A 25,711-nucleotide genomic window follows, 5' to 3' on the forward strand; every position below is an offset into this window, starting at 1 on the left:
TTCACACCGATGGCTTCAGGGTAGACTAACTTTACACACCACAATAAAAAAATTCTTTAATTGATTTTGAAAGAGAGAGAGAGAGAAACACTGATTTGTTGTTCCATTTATTTATGCATTTATTGGTTGATTCTTTATGTGTCCTGACCGGGAATTGAACCCACAACCTTGGTGTATTGGGACGATGCTCTAACCAACTGAGCTACTCAGCGAGGGCCTACACAGCACGTTTTTTGTTTTTTTTTAAAGGGACACATTTATCAGTGTCACGATCAAACTAGTACATTTAGTAATCAACAGCAGAGGTGAAAAAAATATCTACATTAAAACCCTTTTTTGGCATGCTTTCCATTTTCCACTGAACAGGGACGAAAATAACCGGTGGTACAATTAGTCACAAATACAGCCCCCGAGGTTTTTCCCGCTCACAGGAGTACCGTCAGGAACTCGTCTTCTCTGCAAGCAGCTAGGCCCTGGCGGACTCACTCGGCTTCTGTGACCTGTGGCTGCCCTGGCCCTTCGCTGGCTCTCCTGTCCTGCTCAGCTTTGCTCCCTGGCAGCGGTCAGAGCCTCTGCCACTGCCATAGCTACTGCTGGAGGGGCCACCGCCACCTTGGTTTCGTGGTTTGGCCAAGTACTGGCCTCCCCGCCCTAGGGCCAGAGCTTCTGCCTCCAACGTTTCCTCCTTCCCTGGGTCCAAAAGGTGACGATCGATTGTTGTAATTGCCCAAATCATTGTAGCTTCCACCGCCTCCAAGACCGCTTCCGTCATTGCCAGATCCATGGCCGCCACCCCCACGCCACCACGTCCACCCCCACGCCTCCGAAGTTTCCTCCATGGCCACAGCTGTCGTTCCCACCAAACCACCTCCACGACCAACACCGGTGTCCAGAACCACTTTGGATGGCTGAAGCCATGTCTCGCTGCGACAGGGCTTCCCTTGCTTCAGTGGTGGCCGTTCACGGCACTGCCTGGTACTTCTGAATGACAGTCTTGTCTCCAGAGTCACGGTCGTCAACGGTTACGAAAGCCAGGCCTTCCTTCTTGCCTCTGCCTCGGTCAGTCGTCATTTCAGTCCCTTCATTTTCCCCAGGCTTCAAAATAATCTCGTAGGTGATGTTCTTCAGTGTCTTAATAGCACCAGCAGAAGCCTTTTCCCAGTTAAGTGGCACCAGGTCTTTGAGAATCTCCTCCTGAGAAGCCCCCTCTGGTTCCACAGCTCTTCCGTCCGCCCCGTGGCCCTGCACGCGTGGCGGCATCCAGCCCCTCCACAGGGCATCGGGACAGACCCAGAGCCTCGGAGCGCTGGGTGTTTGATCTCCCATCGCCACAGTCTGCGAGTGTCCCCACTGTTCAGAATGGCTCCTGAGACTCATAGTTGTTTCAAAGCTTAAACCTCCCATGAAGGACTTCACAGCTGTTCTGACTCTTTGGGAGACTCTGTCTTAGACGTGATGACTGAGGGAGGGGGACTCCAATGATGCTACTGGTGGTGTCCAAAGGCAGAAAGTGCTATACGATCTTATTTACTTACTGTTTTATTTTTATTATTTTTATCCTCACCCGAGGACACTTTTGCATTCATCTTCAGATAGAATGGGAGGGAGAGGGGGAGGAAGAGAGAGAGAGAAACATCAATGTGAGAGAGACACATCAACTGGCTGCCACCCACATGAACCAATCCTGGACTGGGGACAAACTGCAACTGAGGTACACGCCCCTAGTGGGAACCGAACCAGGGTCTCTCTGGACCGTGGGCCAATGCTGTAACCACTGAGGCAAACTGGCCAGGGCTCATTTACTTATTTCTTATACCTGTTGCTTTGTTTATCTTCCTCCACTAGAATAAAAGCCCCGTGAGGGTGGAGATTTTTGTCCGTTTTGATCATGAATGTATCCCCAGCAACTAGAACAGTACACACTGTAGGCACTAGTAAATAATTACTTATTGAAGGACCGAATGGACACATTATGTAGGTGCCTGCCTTATAAGCTGACTCTTGGGTCCCCTACTGTGGGTCTTGGTCCCACTCTGAGCCTTGACCTTCAGGTCTATCCCGTTTTTCAGAAGACCACTCCTATCATCTATTACGACGTGGTTTCCTCCTGGTCTCCTCTTTTGCTTCAGAATTCCTAGGCTCTTCAGCTAACCCTGTGTCCCAGGTCCCTCTGGGTCTTCAGTCCTCGAGACATGCGTCAGCTGCCAGTCAGTCATCAGATTCTGACTCACAGAGCTGACCCAGAAGCTCTAGCAGGATGTGGGCACCGTGCCTTGCAAGGCACTGCTGTTCCCCATGCATCTGAATCGCCATTTGCCTTTCACTTTTGCTCACCAGGAGGGCCCAAGGCAGCCCTCAGTGAAGGGGTTGTCCTGACCTGGGGACAGGCTAACATGGAGGCCATGGGGGGTTCCCTGCCTCCACACAAGGGAGACTTGGTTCTAGGAGGGGGACTTCCACTCACAGACAGCCTGGAGGGACTTGCCCCAGGAAAGGGCTGAGGACAGGAGAGGATTCTGACCAAGATATTTCTTGTCTTGGTTTCCAAAGGCCCTTTTCTGTCACCCGGAATTGGTCCTGGTCTTCGTCTGGGTTACTCACATTCCAGAAGCGCTCATGGGGCACTAAATATTCCTAGGGCTCCAGCATTCTCCCCTGGGGCCCAGCGTCATCTCTCCCAGCCCACTTCTGGAATGCTTTTGGTATGAAGCATCATGGCAGGTGAGGGGAAGGGCCATGCAACGTAGGGTACACAGCTGGAGTCTAGGTCTCTCTAGGGCTGGGATAATAGGTATTCTCTATCCATCCAGATTCTCCTTCCCCAGCGGGCTTCCCCCACATCATCTGCTATGCCAGTGAGCATCGCCCCCCCAACCCCTAGTTTAGAAGAGGTTAAGCAAACAGACCTCCAAGACAGTTATCGCTGGATCTTTGAGTTCCTTCTCCTTCCCTGAAATGCCAGCTCCCCCACCTGCTGAGAGAGTGCTGATGGGATGAGGCAGCAAGGGCTGTGGCCTCCTCTCCCTCCCCCGTATTTCCTTTATTTATTTTTATTTTTTTGGTATGTGCCCCTAGCAGGAACCGAACCCGGGACTCTCTGGTCCGCAGGCCGACATTCCAATCGCTGAGCCAAACCGGCCAGGCTCCCCCATTTTCTTTATATGGATTCCCTTTCCCCCTCCTGCCACCCTCTTCTTTCCCAGATACCTTTGGGGTCTGTAAAGAGAAAGGGCAGATACTTTTGTAGGAGGAACTGCTATGTTCCTGGTGCCTGGAAAAGAGGCTGGCATGTAATAGATGCTCGGAAAATACTTGTAGTTCCATTCACTTACATTGTTTTTCTCAGCTCCTAACCACTCCAGATAAAATGACCCCACCCCACTAAGATTTGGCATCCCACAGACCTGGATTGGAGGTCTGGTTTTCCCACTTGCTAGCTAGGCAAGTTATTTAATGTTTTTGAGTCTTACGTTCTTCTTCTGTAATGTAAGAATGATTAAAATTGTATTAAATAAAATAACACAACACCGTGCTTGATACATAAGCACTTAATAAATGGTAGCTCCTATTATTATCTCCTAAGTTGTGATTATTCTTTTTCATCATTTAAATTCCATTTCCACATTCTCTGAACTGACAGTTTCTCTGTTGAAATTTACTTATTTTTTATAATCATTTAAAAAATTTATCTTTATTGTTGACGGTATTACAGATGTCCCCCCTTTTCTCCCCATTGAACCCCTCCTCCCTGTTCCTGCCTCCTGCCTTCATCAGACTATTGCATGTCCATTGGCTATGCATATATGCATATAAGTTCTTTGGTTAACTATTCCTGTCCCCCTGCCCCTTCCCTCTTAGAAAATCACTTTTTATTTTTCAATTACAGTTGACATACAATAGTATATTAGTTTCAGGTGTACACCCCAGTGACTAGACATTATATAACTTACTAAGTGATTATGCTCATAAATCTCATACCTACCTGACACCATAATAATTACTAAAATTTTATTGACTATATTCCCTATGCTATACTTTACATTCCCATGACCATTCTGTAACTACCAATTTGTACTTCTTAGTCCCTTCACCTTTTCACCCTTCCTCCCACCCACCCTCCCATCTGGCAACTGTCAAAAGTTCTCTGTATGTGAGTCTGTTTCTGTTTTCATTTTTTGTTTACTTTGTTTTTTAGATTCAGTTGTTGGTAGATATGTATTTATTGCCATTTTATTGTTCGTATTTTTTATCTTTTTTCTTTTTCTCTTTGAAGAAGACCCTTTACCATTTTATGTAATACTGGTTTGATGGAAAGCCTTTTTTTGTTTGGGAAGCTCTTTATATGTCCATCTATTCTAAAAGATAACTTTGCGGGGTAAAGTAATCTTGATTGTAGGTCCTTGCTTTTCATCACTTTGAATATTTCTTGCCACTCCCTTCTGACCTGCAACGTTTCTGTTGAGAAATTAGCACAGTCTTATGGGAGCTCCCTTGTAAGTAAGTAACTGCTTTTCTCTTGCTGCTTTTAAGATTCTCTGTCTTTAACCTTTTGCATTTTAATTATAATGTGTCTTTGTGTGCCTCTTTGGGTTCATCTTGTTTAGGACTCTGTGTGCTTCTTGGGCTTGTATGTCTATTTCCTTCACCATGTAGGGAAGTTTCTATCATTATTTTTTCAAATATGTTTTTCATTTTTTGCTCTCTCCCGTCTCCTCCCAGCATCCCAGTGATGCCAATGTTGGTTGCCATGCCTGAAGTAGTCCTAGAGGCTTCTTACACTATCCTCATTTCTTCTGATTCTTTTTTCTTTTTGCTGTTCAAATTGGGTGTTTTTGCTCCTTACATTCCAAATTGCTGATTTGATTCTCAGTTTCAACTACTCTAATGTTGATTCCCTGTAAATTATTCTTCATTTCAGTTAGTGTATCCTTCATTTCTGACTGTTGGTTTTTGTTTTTTTTTATGGTTTCCATGTCTTTTTTATGCTGTTGAAATTCTTACTAAGTTCATTGAGCATCCTTATAACGAATGTTTTAACTCTACATCTAATAGATTGTTTGTCTCCATTTTGTTTAGTTATTTTTCTGGAATTTTGTTCTGTTCTTTCATTTGAGACATGTTTCTTTTCTCCTCATTTTGGCTGCCTCCCTGTGTTTGTTTCTATATATTAGTTAGAACTGCTATGTCTCCTAGGCTTGGTAGAGTGGCTTAATGTAATAGATGTGCTGTAGCGTCCAATGGTGCAGCCTCCCCGGTCACCCAAGCTGGACACTCTAGGTGCATCCCCAACTCCATGTGAGTGGTGTACACCCTCCTATTGTAGTTGAGCTTTGATCACTGTTTACACATCAATGGGAGGGATTTACCTCTAGGCCAATTGGCTGCAAAGACTTGCTACAACTACCAACCACCAACCTCTGAGGAGGATCAGCTGTGTAGGGGCCCACCCCACACAGCAGGGCTCTGGTGTGCACTGAGTCTGCCCCTTGAACATGTCCCTTGTGGAGGTGGTTGGGTGGTGCTTCATTGAAGCTGTCCACCAGATGCACTGGCTCTGAGGCCTCACGGGAAGTGCAGGCCAAAGTCAACCGCTGCCTGTGTTCTGCCCTGGGGCCACCCAGTATGAGTTACAAACCGATCTGCAGATGGCTGCTACTTGTGCTAGGCTTAGAGGGTCCCAGGCAAGGCCAAACTGTGAACCAAGGCCAGCTGCTGCTAGTGCCAGGCCTGAGGCCACTTAGAGAGAGGCACAGGGCATGCTAATGCCAGATATTACTTTTTGAGAGATTTTAGGAAATTCTGAAGCATGAGTGGAGACAGGCCATTTGTATAGAAAAGCCAGTGGAAGAAGTATGGGTGGGGCGGGGTCTCTGGGAATCACCAAGGAGGGGTGAATAGTGTGAGCCAGGTTGATGGAGACTCAGATATGTTGCCCACCTGCTGGCTCTGTGGTGGGGAGTGGGCAGGGGGTCCTCTAGAAGGAACAATGGCCTCTGCCAGCACTTAAAAAAAATACATATATAATACATATATATGTTTCCATTGATTTTCTTCAGAGAGAGAGGAAAGGAGAGACAGAAACATTGATGTGAGAGAGACACATTGTCAGCTGCCTCCTGCACGTCCCCTACTGAGGACCAAGTGGGCAACCCAGGCATGTGTCCTGACCAGGAATTGGACATAGTCATCCATGAGATGACGCTCAATCCACTGAGCCACACCAGCTGGGCTCTGCCAGCACATTTGTCTGGCAGAAAGCTGCTCCCCCATAGCTCCCCCCCTGATGCCAGACAGTTCACTTCCTCTGTGTATGTCACCGGCGCCCTTGAGCTGCTGCCCCCGTGCTGGAGCTCAGAGGGTGTGAGTCCCAGTAAATCCTTGGGCGGGCCCTTTAAGAGGAACTACCTGGGACTCCAGAAACCCTCCGTCTCAATCAGCCACAACCCCCACTGGGTTTTACAGACAGAAGTTATGGGGACTTCTTTTCCTGGCATTAGAACCCTTGGCTGGGGGTCTGGTGTGGGGCAGGGACTCCTCACTCCTCAGGGGGGACCTCTGAAGCTGAGTTATTCCTCCCAATTTTTTTTTTTTAATCCTCCTCACCAGAGGACATTTTTCCATTTTTTGTTCAGGTAGAGTGGGAGGGAGAGAGAGGAACAGAGAGAGAGAGAGAGAAACATCGACATGAAAGGGACACATCGAGTGGCTGCCACCCTCACGACCGACCAGGGCCGGGGACAAACTGCAACCGAGAACCGTACCTGGGTCTCTCTGGACCGCAGGCCGACGCTCTAACCGCTGAGCCAAACCGGCCAGGGCCCTCCCAATTTTTATCTGCCACCCCTCCTGCCAGTCTCGATGTGGCTTCTTCTTTAATCCCCTAGTTGTAGCACTTCCATTTAGCCAGATTTCAGACGGTTCTGAACGATGATGTTCTGTGCTTTAGTTGTAGTTTTGATGTGGTTGTGGGAAGAGGTGAGTACCACGTTTACCCACCGCCATCTTGACTAGAAGTCGAATTTTACTTATTTTTATGGGTGCTAACTGCTGTCTGCAGCCTCCTTGAGGCTAAGATCTTATGGGTTGCACCAAAGACGTAGCAATTACCTTTGTCTTTCACAGAGCTTAGCAAAGAATAGGGCTGAGTTCCTGTGTTGAATGAATCAAGGAGCACAGCCAACTCCACACCTGAACTCTATGGTTCTTGAGTTAAAAATCCTCCCTTATATTTTCCTGGTGTTCACCCAGAGTCTAGCCCAGAGCTCCAGCTCTCTGTGGGACCTCAAAGATATCAGACCGAAATATTCCAGTTGTAGCCTGACTTCTTTCTTTTTTTTTTTTTTATCCTCACCTGAGGACATTTTTTTTTGTTCAGATAGAGTAGGAGTGAGAGAAAGAGAAACATCGACGTGAAAGGGACACATCAAGTGGTTGCCACCTGCACGACCCAACCAGGGCTGGGGACAAACTGCAACCGAGGTACATGCCCTTAACGAGAACCGAACCCAAGTCTCTCTCGACCGCAGGCTGACGCTCTAACCACTGAGCAAAACCGACCAGGGCCTGACTTATTTCTTGTTCGCTGTAGCATCCTGACCTCACAGTTGCCTCGACACCTCATTTACTCCCCAGACCCAGTGCCGGCCAGCTCCCCAGATGCAGGGACAGGGAGGGAAGGTCCCAATGCTCCGATCCAGAACAGGTGTGCTGTGGAGCAGGGAGCTGGAGCTGGCTGGGACTGGGGCTGTTTGGGGACCTGCAAACACCAGAAGGGGGTAGGGCATATAGAGCCTGCTTGAAGCTGGAGACCGACCGCTGGCTGCTTGCCTGCACTTTGTCCTTATTCTCCCTTTCATCCCAGTCCTCAGAGCCCAGGAGTTTCTCAAAGGAGCAGGAGAGCAGGCTGGGAATGCTCTCTCTGCTGGGGGTTGAGGGATGGCCTTCGAGGGGGGCATTCCAAGCATTCTTTACTTCACCAGGGGTCAGGGGTAAGGGCAGAGCAGGGCGCAGCTGCCCAGCACTGAGCAAAGGGGATTTCTTTGGAGAGAATAAAGGCAGTGGGGTGTCTTCAAGCAGCAGGGGCAGAACTGGAAGGGGGAGGGGCGGAAGATGTAGAGAAGGCTGGGGGCAGGGCTGTCCAATCTACCAAACCCAGTTCTCCCTTCAGTGCCAAAGTCAGGAAGAGCAAATTGGGTCCTTCAGCCCAGGCTCTCCCACCCGTGTGTTTAATAGGGCAGAACTGCTAATGGAGGTACACCGAGGAGCTTTTTGGAGCTAAGAGCTGGGTGCTTGTTAGCTTGTTTTTATTAAGCAGGTTCTCTAGTCCTCAGCAGGAGTGTGTGTTAAGAGAAGGCTCAGAGATCTGCACCCCACCTCTGCAAACAGAACAACAGAAGCTATTTTCAGTCACATTTCTGGTTTTTAATGGAGTGGGTGTTTTCTGGCCACAGAGAAGGGAAGAGGGACCATCAGGTAGATAGAATCAGGGCATGGATGAGGGAGCCAGAGACCCCCTCTGGACAGTGCAACAGAACCCGTGGATTTATAAAGGCCCCCCCCCACTTCCCCATGATCAGTAGGGAATCATTGCAAAAATATTTCTCTGTACACAAAAGTTAGATGTATAACGGACTTTCCAGAACATAGTATTCACATTATAGAAAACAGCAAAATTCACTTTTTTTTTTTTTAAGAACAAAGAGCTGAAAACATAAATAGGACATTCTAGGGTGCTGAAGACCCAGAGAAACAGAGACATCCATTCTCAGTAGCAGGAGCAGCTTAGAGGCGGGAGAAGTTCACAGACTTCGAGGCTCAGGGCGGGGTCCAGAGGAGCCTGGGCCTCTTGGGATGAAGTCCAGTAGCAGCCTGAGCCTTTTCAAGTCTTTAGATTCATAGCAGCGACTCCAGGAAGCTCGGGCCAGGTTTGGGGGGACAGGAAGGGGAGAGAACCTTTGAGGAAATGGAGGTTGGGTCCTCTTGCTGCTGGGAGAAATAAGGAGAGGCACACTCTAGGAGACTGTTCCTGGGGTGTCCCAGGCACACGAGGAGTTTCCATATTCCAGTTTTAGTGCCTGGTGGGGATGGGGTGGGGATGTGAGAAGTCTCCATCCCCACCTTGGCAGAAGGCACCACGCACAGAACGCACTCGTCGCGATAAAGGAGATGGGCACTGATAAGAGTGCTTTCCCCAGATTTCTGTGGTCCTACCCTGTGTGCATGCAACAGAGAACCTGAACTTGGCCCGGGCCTTCCCCTCTACTTCCCTACACTTTCCCCCGCTGCTGTCTTCTTGGTTCGGCAGGGCTGAGGACACTGAGCCCTCATGGTGTTCTCTTGCCCATGTTTCCCATACCCGGCCCGCCCCAGGGCTATTCTGCAAACCCTGTGTCTTCTGGGCTGGGAAGCTGGTCCTGGGAGGCAGGGAGAAGGCGTCTCCCCTCACGGTTGCCAGCTGCATCTCAGAGCCTGTCCGGCAGGGCGATGCCCTGACGCTCAGCTGAGCTTTGGGCAGACCCCCAGTGCCTGTCGGTAGGCCTCGGTCACCTCCTGGCAGTCCGTCAGGGAGAAGCAGCTTTCCCCCAGGGGGTCTTGCCTCCATCGCCTCAGGCCCCTGCTTCCAGGGCCCTCTGCAGGGGGCTCCTCAAGCCCATTGAGGTTGTCCACAGACACACAGCCCCGCAGCGGGGGGTCTGGGAGCCATTCAGGCAAGTCCAGCTGGTCAAAGGACTCGGAGGACAGGATGCTGTCCTCACTCACAGCTCCCGAGGGGCGGCCGGCCCGGGGTGGAGGGTGAGGTGCGGCCAGTTCATTCAAGGAGCCGAAGGTGGTGGGGGCCGCGAGGTGCAGGGCTGTGCAGGAGAACTTGCCGTTGTGTTTGAGGATGCCCTTGCGGTGGAGGAGCAGCCCTGAGGCCGGGGGCGGCTTCTGCTCCGCCGGGTCCCCACTCATGAACACGTCCCCTGCATCCAGGAGCTCCCCAGACTCGCTGGGCTCGGGAGAGGAGTAGTAGCCAGATTCCCGCTGCCGAGACTTCTTGAGGATGCTCTTCTTGGGGAGCAGGGGGGCAGCCTGGCCTGGGCTGGCAGGGGCCGGGCTGAGCTCAGGGTCCTCCCCTGCCCACTCTGAGGAGGCAGAGTCCTTCTTCTTGAGAATGCCTTTCGGTAGCTTGAGGTTGCCCTTGCCAGGGCGAGGGGAGGTGCTGTCAGCCGGGTCCCCCTGGAGAGACGGGGCCATGTCGTTCTCTTTGCGGGATTTCTTAAGCGAATGCTGGCGCTCCAGGCTGGGGGCCGTGCTCCCACCCCCGGGTGCGTGCTGCTTGAAGAAGCTGCAGACCTTGGCCCCATTCTCCAGGAGGGGGCGGGAGGACCGCCGGAGCCAGTCAGCCATGGAGGCCCGGCCAGAGTCACTGCCCGGGGGCCCTCCCTCGTGGAGAGCCTCCTGCTGCCCCACGCGGGTGGCATAGCCCCAGTTGACCCACCAGTGACTGATTACATCCTCCAGGGTGGCCCGGCGGGTGGGGTTCACCATTAACAGCCACCGGATCAGGCCACAGGCATCTGGAAGACAAGGACAAGGGGCTTCAGACTGGCAGCCATGAGAACGGGCACCCACAGCCCTCTCATTGGTGTACCCCCATCTGTGCTGAGACCACTCACTCCTTGGTCAGTATGTCTACTCCTACCCAGGGCTCCGCACACGCCCCAGCCAGCCCCTCCTAGCTTCCCACTTTCCTGGATGAACTCTGCCAAATTCCTCTTCCGTCCCATGCCCCTAGGTCTCTGGCCCCCTCAACAGCCTTGTTGTATGTGGGTGTGTATCCTCTTCTCCCTGAAATGCAACCCTCCGAGGCTGTGGACTGTGCTCGAGGGAAAACCAAGGTTCTTACGTCCTTCTTCTTACCTACACTGTAGGTGAAAGGACCAGAAGATGTCTAAGGATGAGGGCAAAGGCAGTAGAAAGAGGATCTAAGTTAGCCTTTGGGAAGCCTCCCCCAGTATGAGAAAGCGTGCCCATAAGGGAAGGGAGGTATCTCCTCCTTTGGAGGTCGCAGACACTGGAGGCAGAGAGATAACAGCCCAAGGCGTGTGGAGGGTACTCTCCTTGCATTGGGTTGCCCTCACTCTGCCGCCGTTTAACGCCTGCCTCAGGAATTAGCTTAGGGCACCTGGACCTGGAAGAGACCACCCACATCTCTCACTCACCTGAGGGTTTAGGTGGCTCCCGGTAGGCCCCGTTGCTGATCTGCTTCACCAGCGTCTTATGGTCCTGCCCGTCGAAGGGCATGGTGCCATGCACCAGGATGTACAGGAGAACACCCAGGGACCAGCTGTCCACCTGAGAGAGAAGGGTGGGGTCAGTAAGGATGCTGAAGAGCTTCCAGCCTCACTTGCACACCAGGGAAGACAGGGGTGCACGCTGGAGAACTCAGAGGCCAGTGCATCTGAGGGCCACCTCCCTCTAATATCTGGAGGCAAAGGAGCAATGCTGTAGGAGAGACGAAGGCTCGTGGGGAGAGGTGCTGTCAATCACCTGTCCGTGGCAGGGGCAGACACAAACACAAGAGCAATGGCGAGGCCATCACTTCGGGGACAGGATAGGGTGGCTGGCTGGGTGCTGGGCAAGGGGATGGGAACCAGGAAGGTGAGGGGCGCAGAACTAGACTTGGGGTCAGAGATTTAAGTTCTCATTCCAGGTTTGCCACTCCTGGCTAGAGACTGGCAGTCACTACTCTGCGGTGGGTGGGTGCTGCTGAACGGTGTGCTCTGAGAAAAGGGACAGCTACCAGACCGGCCCACCTGTCTCCTAGGAGCTGAGTCACGGGGCAGGCTGGGCAGGCTGGTGGGGGAGGGCAGACACTCACCTCTGGGCCTACATAGGGCTTCCCGTTGACGATCTCGGGCGAGGCGTACAGGGGGCTCCCACAGAATGTCTGCAGGAACTTGCCTGGGTGGTAGAGGTTGGAGAGGCCAAAGTCAGCAATCTGCAGGAGTGGACAAACATGGCAGGGGTCAAGTCAGCAGGAGGAGAGTGTGCCCGTGACCCCCACCCCGCAATAGGTGCTGTCACACAGCTCAGGCCCTGGAAGAAAGAGCCCGGCAGAGGTTGTGTCAGTGAGCACTTAGGTAGAGGTGTGTGGGGCTCAGGGTCCTCGCTGTTTCCCAGGCTCCTCTGCCCACACTGTAGTCCCCTCCAGGCATGTGCTCTCCTGTTCATGAACATCTTCCTGGTCCAGCAAGACCCTTCCCCTGGGAAGTCCTTCATTGCCCCGAGATGTCCTTCTCCCACGAAGCCCTACGGCTTCCAATGGCTTGCTGTAGCCACTACCTATCAGTTGTCTCCTCATATTGCTACATCAGTATGTTCCCCGTGCTGACCTCCTTCTGTCCCCATCCCTCCTGCATCTCCTAGCACAGGTGTGACCCATGAATGGGACTCAATGGGAAGGTTGACCAGATGGAAGGGGAGAGTCAACATCTCATGCCAGCATCAGGACTCTCAGAAGCATGCCACCCCAGCGCTGATTAAACCTGCAAGGCTGGGCTGGCCTTCCCAGCAAAGCTTTGTTTATGTCCACACCTGGGCAGGAACATGGGTATGGCTGAGAAGCAATGGTGAGGGCAGAACAAAGATCATGGTTGTAGTTGTAGCCCAGGAGAGGGGATCTTCTCACAGGACTCCTTGAGCCACCTGATACTGAAGCCCACCTTCTTATTCCCCAGAGACCCTTTCCAGAGCTACCCTCATATAGAGGCCGAGGCCAGTGCCCTTTTGCTCCTAACTTCTTCATCCCCAGCAGACGGTCATGTGTGCCTTGGGTGGGGAGGGCCTGTTTATGAAACTCTGGCTCCTTCGTTTATGGTTTTATTGGTCTCTTATCAAGCAGTTGAAGTCCATAATGAGGTAGGTGATTGGTGCAGATGGGAAAGTTCATGCCTGTCTAGGTTGTATGGGTCTATTGGCTCTGTTCCCCCCCCCCCCCCCCCCGCCACAAAGCATCAAAGTAAGCCCCACCTGCTCCGGGAATTGGCTGGGAAAGGGGAATGAACTCAGTGCTGGGACACCACAAAGCACAGGTCAGGGCCACTGGAGAAGGGACTATGTTCTGAGTTCAAGAAGATGCTAAGGAAGGTCTGAGCGCAGAGTCAGTGCCCTCCCAGGTACATGTAGGGGCCCGCCTGGCCATCTTGCCCTCCAGTTCTGAGATCTGAGTCTATCTCATCAGTGTGCACTTCTCATACCTAAATTTAACCGTGTAGGCGTGGGGAATCAGAAGCTGCAGGAAGCTGGTGCCGGAATGCTTGGTCTTTGGGGAAGGTTACCAAAGGGCAACCTAATTGCAGCAGATTAAAGTGTGCATGTCGGTGTACACGTGTATGTAAGTGCATGTGTGTATGTCTGCACACAGGCAGGGAGAACTTGGGCTGTGGCCTGCTCCCTGCCAGTCCCAAGGTTGCAAGCAAAAACTGACCCTAGGCCGAGACTCCTGTCAGTCTTGTGATGTCAAGAGCACTGGTCGGGGAGTCAGAAGACCTTGGTTCTAGCCCATGCTCAGCCTCTCACTAGCCATAGAACCTCGTGCGAGTCACCCCTTATTTTGAGGCCCTGTTTTCCCATCCACGAAATGAAGTAGGAACCAACATCTAAGTCAGAGCTTGCTCAGCTCCTTCCGGAACCCCCAAGGGCTTAGAGATACTTGGCTGGGGACAGTGCAAAAAGACTGGGGGAGAGCGGGAGAGCTGTAGAAACAAGAAGTGGGGCTCACCTTGATATTCCCATTCGCATCGAGGAGGATGTTCTCTAGCTTGAGGTCCCGGTGGACAACCCCATTCTGCAAGAGGGAGGGCGAGGGTCAGGGGAAAGTCATCAGGGAGGGAAGTGCATGAGGGCCCAGTATGGGAAGTGAGGCACACACAAAGGGGGCGGGTGGGGGAGCACGAGTAGGCTGGGAATACCCGTATTTATTGGTACAAAGCGCAACAAATCACAGGCCCTTCCACCCCGGGCCAAGGGACTCAACGCCTTGCATTCCCTAGGCTGAGAGTCCAGAATCGGGTCTTGCCTCTGCTTTGTATCCCTGTATGATCCTGGACAAGTCATGGAATCTCTCTGGCCCAAACCAGCCCCAGAGCCCAGGGACCACCCCTCAGATCAGGCCGGGGTGGTGGGCTCACCTGGTGGCAGTAGTGCACAGCGGAGACAATCTGTCGGAAGAAGTGCCGGGCGTCGCGCTCACTGAGCCGCTGCCGCTCACTAATGTAGTCATACAGGTCTCCCCGGCTGGCATACTCCATGACGATCACAATCTTGCGGCTGTTCTCAAACACTGGGGCAGAATAGGTGGGACATCAGGCCCCTCCGGAGTACACGGCCCTGGACCAGACACCTCCCCCCTGGACCTCCCTCCAGGGTGTCTGCTGATGGGGCAGGAGGGCGGAAGGGCCTCTGAACCTCTCAACACCTTCCAGTAGCAACAAGTTAAGGCCAAGGAAACTGTCTCCCCCTCCCTCTCCTGGGAAGTTCTGGCTTTTGAGGATCTTAAATTACCCTGCAAGGTCCCAGGGGGGCAGGGCCATCGCTGGATGAGAATAAAAGGCTGTCTGGTTCAGAACCGGGTGTTGTTTTGCTTTGTGACCTAGAGCACATCTCTTCTATTTCCATCAGTAAGAATGTCGGTTCGGGGTTTGAATCCTGGCCCCATCACTGACTAGCTGAGTGGCCTCGACAAGTTATTCAACCAGTGTGCCTCAGTTTCCTCATTTGAAGAGGGAGGTAATAATGGCAACCTTGTAGGACTGGGGTAGGAACTCGATACAAGTCAGTGAAAGCTCTAGGGCTGGTGGAGGGACCCACATGAGCAAACACTCCATAAATGCTACCTACTGTTACATTTAGTACCAGCGTCCTCGTATATATAAACATACATAATAATGCCCGTAAAATGTCTGCCTTGATGATCAGAAGAGGAATAAAAGCATATGCAAGTGGTTCGTACACTATAAAGTACAATGGAGAGCTGAGACATTCATCTCCCCTAACACCTTTGACTTCCCACCCAGAGTACTTCCAGGGCCTTGACCACAGAAGCAATCAGTAGATATTTGGTAATTAATTGACTGGCCGGGCTCCTGGCAGTCAACCTGCCCATCTGGCTATCAACGAGTCAGAGGGGCTCTCTTCCCCCTCGGGCCTGTTTTGCTCAAGCCCCTGGAGAGGCAGGGCACGGCTGGTTCACCAAACTGGCCCTTCAGCTGCATGTGTCAGAACACCTGTGTCCCTGACATTGCATCTGTGTGGCAAACAGGTCCTAGGAGTTTGGCTTGCTCGGCCAGACAGAGCTACTGCTGTGTAGCCTGTGAGAAGGAGCTGAGGGAGGTGTCTTCTCCCTGATTCCAGGCAGTTGGATATACGGCCAGGAGGACTGAACTTTTTCCCAGGGGCACATGAGTGAGTGGTCCTGATGTGTGGTGGCCCAGCCTCCTGGGGTTTGCCTAGCTGAGCCTCTACTCCTGTAGTTCTCCATATCTCTGCAGCCTTTGTGCCATGAAATTGGGGGTCAAGAGCCAGGACATTCTGGGCAGCAGCTAGGTGAGTTCCCCTCCACCCCCCAGACCACATCCCCCGAGGTCTGTGGCTGGATGGGGAGGGGTCTGGGGAGCCCTGCCATATGCACAATAACTGTGATGGCCCTACATCTGCTGAATCTGAAGGGGGAGGAGAAGCCACACCCCGAGCTTCAAAGCTCAGTTCCCAGACCTGGCTGGGATATGAGTGTGGGACACGCACATGCACAAGTACACACACACACACCAATCGCCAAGCCCAGCCTGGCTTAACCAATAGTCTGCCGTGCCCACGCTTCCCTGGGGGAAATACACAGAGATACAATTAGCTTTCTCAGCTACTTGCCTGGGCTCCTTGTGAGATGGCTCAGGGCACAGGGCCATGTCAGTGGCTCTGCCCTTAGTCTGGCCTTGTTTCCCGTCTAACTGATATTATGTAAAGGCTGGAAGCAGACAGATGTGTGTGGGAGGGTGCTCCCCCTTTCCCTCATCCCCCTCTCTTGCTTACTTTGTTGTCTGGGTCACAGGGAACAAGGCAGCTGGAGCGGAAAGCCAGCGCTGATGTTAGCGCAAAAGGAGGCTGAGAAGGATAATGAGAGGTGGGAGCCAACCCCGTGGCAGGAATGATTCAGTGTACAGGGCAGGCCCTAGGAGGCCTGGCTCTTAGCACCCATGCCCCTGAGACAGGTGCAGGTCTCTATGTTTCAGCCTCCTCCCCGTATTGTTGAGGATCTCATTGCGTTGGGGAGGCAGTGTTTAAGTATGGAAAACCTAACAATAACAACATTCCGCTGAGTTCCTCCCACGAGCTAAGCACATGGTGACATTTAATTTGACCTTTGCAACTACCCTGTGACGTAGGTGGGATTATCCCATTTACAAATGAGGAACTGGGGCCCACCCAGAGACTAAATTGAATAGTTGCCCAAGCCATACAGCTGAATTTCAAATCCAGCTTTTATCCCAAAGCCGGTGTCTCTTTTATTTCTTTTATCATCTATTCTGACTGCTCCTACACACACACACACACACCCAGATTCAAACACCCTGCCTCTGTACCTTCATGGATGACAATGATGTGGGGGTGGTTGAGTGATGACATAATCTCAATCTCTCGCCGAATATGCATCAGATCTTGCTCATCTTTGATTTTGTCTTTCCGGATTGACTTGATGGCCACCTGGGAACAGAGAATGCTGGAGAGTAAAGAGAAAGATCTGGCAGGTAAAACTGTCCTGGAGGACACACTCAAAGTCCTGACTCTGATCTGCCCGCTGCAAAGCCATAGGATACAACCAGAGAAGACCCTCGGCCTTCACCAGGGAAGATGGCAGACAAGCTGAAGAGCACCTTCTCCAGGGAAGGTTCTCACCTGGGTTAGGTGTAGTCCATGTAGCAGAAAGAAGTAAGGACCAATGACCTTATTCCGAGTCCAAAGATGAACAAGGAAGGTAACAACCATTTGAAAGGCTGATGCTTTATGACTTACAAAGCAAATTTACCATACTACACCATGAGGACAAGGATTTGCTCACCATTGGACCCTGATGCCAAGCATAGTGCCTGGCACACAGGAGGCACTGAATAACCCTTTTTTTGCTTTAGTAAATTAACTGGCCCTCACAACGGCCTTGGGAGGTAGGCACAGAAAGAATCATCATCCTCATTTACAGGAGAGGAAACTGGTAAATGACCTAATCAAAGTCACACTGTCACTAACTGGCACTGACTTGGATGAAACCTGACAACACTATATTAAGTGAAATAAACCAGACACACAAGACCATATGTATAAGTCTATTTATATGAGATGACCAGAATAGGAAAATGCATAGGACAAAGCTGAACAGAGGTTACCAGGGGAGGGGGCCGGGAGAGGTGGGGGTAGCAGAGGATCAGTTACTGTGTGATGGGTACAAACAGGTTCCGTATGGGGTGATGCAATGACTTGAGAAATGCATAGTGGTGATGGTTGCACAACACTGTAACTGGACTTAATGTCACGGAATTGTACACTTAAATGCTTCAAATGGTGAATTTTATGTTATATATATTTTTACTACACACACACACACACAATTGTGAAAGCAAAACGAAACTCCAGTCTCTTCAGTCTAGGCAAGCAAAGTCCCTCTCCCAGCAACAAAGTCCTCTGGGCTCTGCTATCTCCTCTGCAAAGGTGAAAACACCATACAAGGGTCACACCCTCCAGCTGGTTTGTATGGTGGGTTCGCAGGGGTGGAGCAGGCCAGAGAAAATGAAGCAAGAGCTGCCAAGACACCCTTGAAGCAATGTTCTTGGAGACTGAGGGGACTTTCCAGCCCTTTCTCTGCTGCAGCCCACTGAGGGCCAAGGTGACAGAAAGGGGTGAATCACACAGTGCAGGGTGTGTGTGTGTGTGTGAGTGAGGTGTGTGCCGAAGACACTGTCTGGGGAGTCAGGAGACCTGGGTTCTCCTCCAGGCTCTGTCACTGTCCCCAGGAGCAAATCCCACTGCTCTTAGAGCCTCTGTTTCCTTTCCAGTGACACAAACCGGGTGACTCAAGGTGTCTGAGGTGCTTTCCCGCTCTGGCTCTGTGACCTGAGCCACACAAACCCCACGGCCCTCAGAGGCTGCATTTTCAGGTGCTGGGCAGGGTAGGGTGTCACAGGGCTGGTCAGTTCCTGTCAAGTCTTATGCAGGGACACAAACAGTAAACACAAGACATCCTCTTCGTGGGAGACAGGCAACTTAGGAAGAATCTTGAAGGCACAGCCTGGGGCAAACAGCTCCTCATTCAGTTTCCCAGGAGGGTTTGCCGCCCCTCGAGGTTGAAAGAAAGACGGAAAAAAGGAAACCACTTCTGGCAGGGAGGGGCCGCTAATCCCCCTTTCACAGGGCTCTGGAGGCAGACAATGGCTTCCTGCTCATGGGGACAGCAGACAAGAATGCGGAACAGTCCAGTAATCCGCAAGCGGAGCTGCTCACAGTGCCCAGGGCTCGGTCGCCCCGGCAACGGGCCAGGGATGGCGTGCCCTCCGCCCAGCTCCTCCCCTGGAGCTGCCTGCCTGAAAGAGGGGAGGCCCAGCTCTCTGCCTTCCCGGAGCAGGACCGGGAGGACAATGGCAGCGGGAGGGACGATCACCATGGAGCCTCCCGCCGAGATGCTGAGGCCCATGCTGCAGCTGCAGGTGTTCACGCCCCCACCCCTTCTGCTCCAGACCTCCCCCAGGAGCTGGGCAGAAAAATCCCTGATTTAGAATTGGACAGGGAGTGGGGATGGGGACAAAGGGGCTGGAATCCTTCAACTCCAAGGATTCAACCTGGAGCGTGTTTCCTGCACACCTCTCTCTCCATACCCCTTTTCCCTCTCTGAAGGCAACATGTGAGGGGCTAGTTCTTTTCTCTCAGAATGTTTTCATTGTATAACCAGACAATGGATAAAGTACTATGAGTTCTTCAGATAAAGGGCCATAACAACTGTATTAACATAGTAAAAAAATCATACATAAATCACATAACGAGATGAAGAAACAACTATTTGAGAGCTTAAGATGCACACAGATGCAAAAACGAAGCACATCTTGGATGTATATGTGTGTGTACACAAACAAATGCAACAATGAGAGAAATCATCCAAGGCTTAGGAGGAAGAGCTCTAAAACAGACAAGACCTAAAAGAAATGAGGTCCCCCCAAAATAAAGGGGTCTGAGCAGTGCTAGAAAGAGTCCCTGCTTGGATGGATAGAGGGTACACAAGTCAAACTTTGAGATCCATTTCTCTCAAATTTAGAAGACTCTGAATCAGAATTGTTAATTCTCAATGAACAGTTCTAGCCTCCTGTAAGCTTATGCTCTGGCCTCAGGGGGCCCAGTCAAGGACCCCCAATTATCTACAGTAGGTCCCAGAAGAGCACGGCTTGGCTGGTACTTCCCAGGAAAGAAACAAGGTATGTCATCAGACTTTCACCAGTCCCTAAGCAGGTGACAGACAAGAAGAGCAATGTGTCAGTGCCCTGGTGGGGCTGGGCCACTGTTCCTCAGCCTATCCCAGGCCCCTAGTTACCTACTAGCTAGCCTATCAAAGTAAATTAGAGCAAAAGCTCAGGCCTAGACAGAGCTCCACAGTCAAAAGTTCGCAACAATTGTTTACTGGTGAACACAAATCACAAAAATAGATATTTATTGGTTAAGTCACTGGGCTGATTGCTGACTTCTGAGACCAGTGCCCAGATAAGATTTTCTGCCTTTCCTCCTGGGCATGGGTGGAGAGTCAATCTCTGCTACAAGCACTGATTTTGAGGGACCTTTGTTCTCATCTGCAAGGTAGTTGAGCAACCATTCTCCAGAATAAAAATATACTGACTAGAGCCAAGGAAGAAGGTAACAATTGCTGAACGGATCACCCAGAGGTAGGGAGATCTCATGCCCGGAGATGATCCTGGTTCATCCCAGTATAATTACTAATAGCGACACTTCTCTCCGAAGTACTCACATTTAGACAATGTATTATATGGTCACCCTACCCAGAGGGAACAGGGAACTCAGGCACAAGTATATTAATGTAAATGTGAACACCAGCTCCATGGAGTGGATGTCAAGAGCCCAGGTATCTCGTCTTCATTGGCTACTATGGAACCATGCAACACAAGACAGGCCACTTAAATAATCTGGCTAACTGGTCTGGCTGGTTTTAATGTTCTCATTCTCCAAGCATCTGCTGAACACCTACTATGTGCCTGGTGCTATGTTAGGTGTTGGGGATTTAGACAAAAATTGGACAGTCCCTGTACCAAGGTCCTCAGTCCAGTGGTAGGACTGGCAATGAAATCAACTCCAGTCCAGTGTGATGACAGTCGAGGTCCCTCCCTGCCAGGGGCTCCAGGAGCACTGGAGAGTTTTCTTTGCCTGGAGGTGCAGGGGAAATCACCTCTGGGAGAAAATTTTGTTTTAGATCTTGAGGATGAGTGGGGTTTGCCAAGCCAAGGAAGGCAGCCTAGGGAGGAGCAACAGGGGCATTCCAAGCAGAGAGAAATGTCTGAGCGAAGGCCAGAAAGAAAGGAACCATTCACAAATTTGCACATCAGGATCTCTGAGGTCCCTTCCAAACGCTAGCATTGTCTCCTGAGTGTCTTCAGAAATGGGTCACCTGCTACTATGCCAGGAAGGTGCTGGCCAAGGATTGTTATAATGAGCTTGTTCAGAGGCCCCATGCTATATCTACGTTAACCTGCCTGAGCAAAATCCCTACTGATCCTGGCCCAGTGGTTTCCTTGTCCCTGTGGTCCTGCATGTTGGAAAGGCAGCAGGGCTAATTCCCTACCCCACTTTGCAAATGGCAAGCAGTGAAGTCCAGAAAGGTGCACCGACTTTTCCAAGGTTCCCAGATACATCAAGGCAGTCGGGATCCAAGAGGGAGGGGTGTTACTTGGAGAAGCTGCCAACTCAGAAGACAAAAGATTCTTGCAGATGCCCTGCCCTGCCTCCAGCTCCCTACCTCCCACCCCTGGAGAAGGGAATGCCTCACACCCTGCCTGGGGCCAAGCTGTACAGTACCCCCAGCCACCCCCATCCTTCTTATACAAACATGCTGCAGAGATAGGTGCTGGGGCTCATTTGTTTATAAACTCTGCCCCCACCCCCCACTCCCAACACAGATCAGAAACGATCTGGACTCAGGGAAGGATGGCAGAAAGGTCTTAGAAAAACAAACTCTAAAGGTACCGGTTCCAGGTCTCAGGAAAGAGGGTGCACACTGGGCATCTCTGGTCATAGCTATTGCCAGGAGTTGGAGCCAAAGTCCTTGACTCCTCTCCGACCTTTCACAAAGCAGCTGCCATCTGGGAGGCGGGGCAAGGAGATGGAGGATGACCCATTTAGATAATGGAGGAGAGGATGAGCTGGGTTGCCCTGGGATGGGCAGGGTGGAGAATGGGCCTAGGGCATGGGGGCGCACCATCCCACCAAGCCTGCCAGAGAACAAGCCAGGGAGAGGAATGGGCTCCAGGAATGAGGGGAGTCTGGGCTGCTTCCCCTAAACCCCACGATGTGCCCACCCCTCCTTACCACCCTCCTGCCCACTCTGCCAGGTTGCTGGGCAAGGCATTTCCCTGCCTAGCTCTCTTGTGTGGTTTGGCCAGAGCCCAAGGACAAGAGTTGCCTGCAGCCAAGCCTCCCTCCCTGTGCTGAGCAGGCAGGTGCAGGAGGAACTGGGAGGGCAGAGTTGAGCAGAAGAGGCCTTTGGCAGCTGGCCAGGTGGGAGCCCTTCTCTCGAGCAGGTGCTGAAGGGGAGACAAGGACTTTGAACAAAGCTGAGACCAAAGTGGTTAGGCCTAAGGAAGCTGAGCACAACCCATTTTCTTGCTCAGGGCAGAACAGATCCCGGATGAATGCCTCCAGGAGAGGGTAGGACCTGGTCAAAGCAGCCTTGCTGGGATAACACTGTGTGCCAGCTGCTGCACTCCGCACGTTACAATGTATTAACCTTATTTAATCCTGTGAGAATACCATGAAGTGAGAATTATTATTCCCCACTCTACACAGGAGGAAACTGAGATTCAGAGAGGTCACACAGCTGGGGAGCAACAGGGGCAGGGTTTTGAACCCTTGCAGTCTGACTCTGAGTTAAGCAGCCTTTCTGACCAGATAAAAACCAGAAGTGTAGTGTAGTTCACCCACTCAGAATCCCTCGACATAGGCAGTGTGCGTGGGTGGGAGTCAGTTCTCGGTGACTCCTCCAACCCTCGGCACTGCCTGAAGCTGAGAAAGGTGACTAGAACGGACTGTTGGAATGACAAAGCACACTGAGACAAGCCAGGCCCAGCTGAAGGCCAATCTCCGACCAAAACTCAGGACCTGGGGTGGTCAGATCAGGGGCCGATGTTGCAGGCATGCCACTAACCAGCCATAGGACAAGTGACATCCCTCTCTGGGTCTCAGTTTCTCCAACTGTCAATGAAAGAAGAGGACCATCTCAGTCATTTTCAAATCCCAAGAAGCCATTTAACACATAAGACAGAAGCACCCCTGCTCCAGATCACCAGCCACGTGGACTCCCCTCATGTTCCTCATGGAACCCCTTGGAGGTAAGACTTTCATGCAGATCATCCCAAAGGCTTTGGTGGACTCTGCCAGCAGGTGCTTTTCTCTTTAGGGGGAGGGGTAGTAAGGCAGCTGGGAGAGTCACAGGAGGAAATGTCATTTGGATACCAGGAATGTACTTGGAAACTAGAAGACCTAAAGCAAATATTTGCTTTTCCTTAGATGCCCTCCTGGAGTAGCCATTAGTCCTGCCCACCTGCCCCTCCCTCCGGAGAATCCCATCTAGCGCTTGATCATTTCATTTAGGCAGACTGGGAATGGGAAAAGTGGCGAGAACTTTGGGATGGGAGTCACCCAACGGCCGTCCTCTGAATCTAGCTTCCACCAACAATCTCAGTTCATTCTGAGGGGTGTCTTGGGTGGCTCCCACATCCCTCTCTCCCACTGAAGATCCTGAGGCACCAGGTCAGTCTCTCTTCTGGGAGGACAGTGAAGGCAGAAATGAGGGTGGGGTGGGGGAGAGGACTCCTCTCCAGACCTGAGAAACCATTAGCACAGCAGGACGCTGCTCCCAAGGAGAAGGGAGACCCTGAGCGAGTTCCCAGCAGAAACACAGGATGGTCTATGGATCTCAGAGGTTCAGAACAGGTCCCATTCTTACTGATCTTGGCTCCCTGCATACAACAATGGGCATGAGGCGAGGGAGTGTCTTCTGAATTCTGTGTTCTGATGTAACCAGAGCTGGGATCCCTGCCTGCAGACACAGATTTGAAAACTGAAAGCTGGTTTATCTCATTACTGAATCAATGATCTCTCTCTCTCTCTCTCTTCCTCCCTTTCTCCTTCCCTCTCTCTCCTGTATGCAGTGACCTAGCTCAAGAGCCTGATGAGATCTCTAAACTTAAATCTCAGTTTCCCAGTTTTTGGGCCCTCCATGCCCCCCAACCCAATCTGCACCCTACAAGCAGCTATTTTCCAGCTAAGACCTGCAAAAGCCTGGGCCCATTAGTCTGAAGCCTGGAGCCTCACCAGGCCCTCACACTTTACAGAAGGAGAAAGAAAAGGAAAGCCAGGAAGTACACGATTGCCCAAGAGCTGTAACCTGGCAGCAGGCAACAGGGGCAACATGCCAGGCATTAGCAAGAAAAATATACTCGCTCCTATTGATGGCACCATAAATCCATCCCCTGTTGCCAGCATCCACTCTCCACCAATGAAATGACTTCTTGAATTTCACACCAGCCACTGGCTGCTAAAGCAAACAGTCCGGGGAGTCCAGCTGCAGCCATCGCCGATCGGGCAGACCATGGCCACACTCACATGCACTGGTGCTTCCACGGGCCTCATAACCAGTACCCAACTGGATTTGGTAAAGCAATCCCTAGACCACATGCCCTGAAAGACTTGTTTAAATACAGATTATTTGGTCCCAGCCTAGACTTTCAGAATAAAATCCTCTGGGCGTGGAAACAGAGAATGAGTTATTTCGCACAAGCACCCGAGATGATTCCTATGCACATTAAACTCCAGTTTGAGAACCACTGTTAACTAACTCTCGGCAAACTTGCCACCCTTCAGGGCTGGCCTTGCCAGATATAAACATCAGTTCTCACAGTGGGTTCTTCCAGTCAGGAACACTTTAAATTCACATTTGCTTCTCATTCAATCCTCATACCAGCTTGTGAGGGAGGCTGTGTTTTCTCCATTTTTGCGGAAGGAGAAACTGAGAGTACAGAGATAAATAAATTGCGCAAGGTCCCACAGATTACTACTACTATTACTACTACATGTACACACAACAAATTAATAAGACACCTTCCTGAAAAGGCTCCAAACCCAAAGGTATTCTGGGGCACAATGGACCTTGCACCAGAGCCTGGTTTCACATTTCCCAGAATAAGAAACTCATCATACTGAAACTGCTACTCGCTCTTAGAGCTAGAAAAGACTTAAGTGTCCAACCCACCCCCACTCCACCCCTGGGTAGATCTCCACAGTGTACTGGGCGGCCAGACGAACAGACCTGAGTTGAGAACTGGCCACCTCATTCATTCATTCATTCATTCATTCATTCAAACACACACATTCACTAAACCCCGACTAGGATCAGGTGCTTTCCACTTCCTCTTCCCGTTCCACTCTATTGGAAGCCTGGTCCAAGCAAAATCCATCTTCTTTAGGGAGACCTCTCATCCCAAGACAGGACGCTATTGGTCTCCTAGGCACCCTGCACCTCACTTATTGGCCATCATCACATGCGTCTGCCGGTGTTGTTGGGGTTCTCAGGTCCACGATCATTGTCCCTACAATCATGGACAGATATATCTGCCCCAATCCCCGCAACCTCGGCTTGGTAAAGACTGATGGGGCCCAGCCCTAGCCCGCGCCGCCGAAGGGAGCCGCACTCACCAGGCGCCCCGAGCTCTCCCGCGCCTTCTTCACCTTGCCGTAGGTGCCCTTGCCCAGGGTCTCCAGGAACTCGTAGCGGTGCCTCAGGTTGTGCTTGTGGTGGTGTCGCTTCACCGCCTGCTTCTTCATCAGAGGCTTGGGCGACTTGAGCCCGTCGGCCAGGACGGCGGCAGCCGCGGAAGGAGCCGGGCCGGGGCGCCGGGGGAAAGCCAGCGACTCCATGGCCAGCAGGCGCTGAGAGCGGGCGCAGTGGGGAGCGGCTGCGAGGCAGGACTAGGGGCCCACGTCCCGCACTCAGCACGGGAACCACAGCCGCCCCGGAGCGCGCGCCCAGGCACCACATTCCAACTTGTTATAAACGCCTCGAGCCCGGGGCCCTGGGAACACCCCCGCCCCGCGCCCATTGGCCCGCTCGCCGGCGGTGTGTGACCGGGGCCGCCCGCATTGGCTCGCCCAGGCCTCTAGCCCCGCCTTCCTCCTCCGCACGGTTTGAAAGGTGTCAATGGGGCCCCGCCCACCCCACTCCTCCCACCCCCTTCGGAACAGGCAGAGGGACTAAAGGACACCAGTGGAGGCTACTTGGTAGGTTGTCTGGATGGAACCTTTGAGGGGCCCTGGAGCTGCTCTTGCCTCCAAGGGGCGCTTGGTCCTGATTGGAGCCACCTGTTGTCCTATTGTATTGTGTTCTCAATGAGCAAGGGGCAATCTGACAGTACTG

The 25,711-nt window shown here is 51.8% G+C and overlaps 1 protein-coding gene and 1 pseudogene across 1 annotated transcript; both read right to left on the reverse strand.

Annotated features, from left to right (window-relative positions):
- Positions 1-466: 466 nt before the first annotated feature.
- Positions 467-2,313, reverse strand: LOC118637732 (annotated as a pseudogene).
- A 6,098-nt stretch (positions 2,314-8,411) lies between these two features.
- NUAK2 (NUAK family kinase 2) lies at positions 8,412-25,299 on the reverse strand. The gene is made up of 7 exons (XM_036273114.1): positions 24,994-25,299; positions 16,623-16,743; positions 14,175-14,326; positions 13,766-13,831; positions 11,864-11,983; positions 11,205-11,337; positions 8,412-10,559 (listed from the first exon to the last, which is right to left on the reverse strand). Exons 1-7 carry the CDS (start codon positions 25,213-25,215, stop codon positions 9,496-9,498), a joined length of 1,878 nt encoding a protein of 625 aa, XP_036129007.1. The 5' UTR covers positions 25,216-25,299; the 3' UTR covers positions 8,412-9,495.
- Positions 25,300-25,711: the final 412 nt, after the last annotated feature.

This window comes from Molossus molossus, unplaced genomic scaffold (assembly GCF_014108415.1).
Source record: "Molossus molossus isolate mMolMol1 unplaced genomic scaffold, mMolMol1.p scaffold_m16_p_20, whole genome shotgun sequence".
NCBI lineage: Eukaryota > Metazoa > Chordata > Mammalia > Chiroptera > Molossidae > Molossus > Molossus molossus.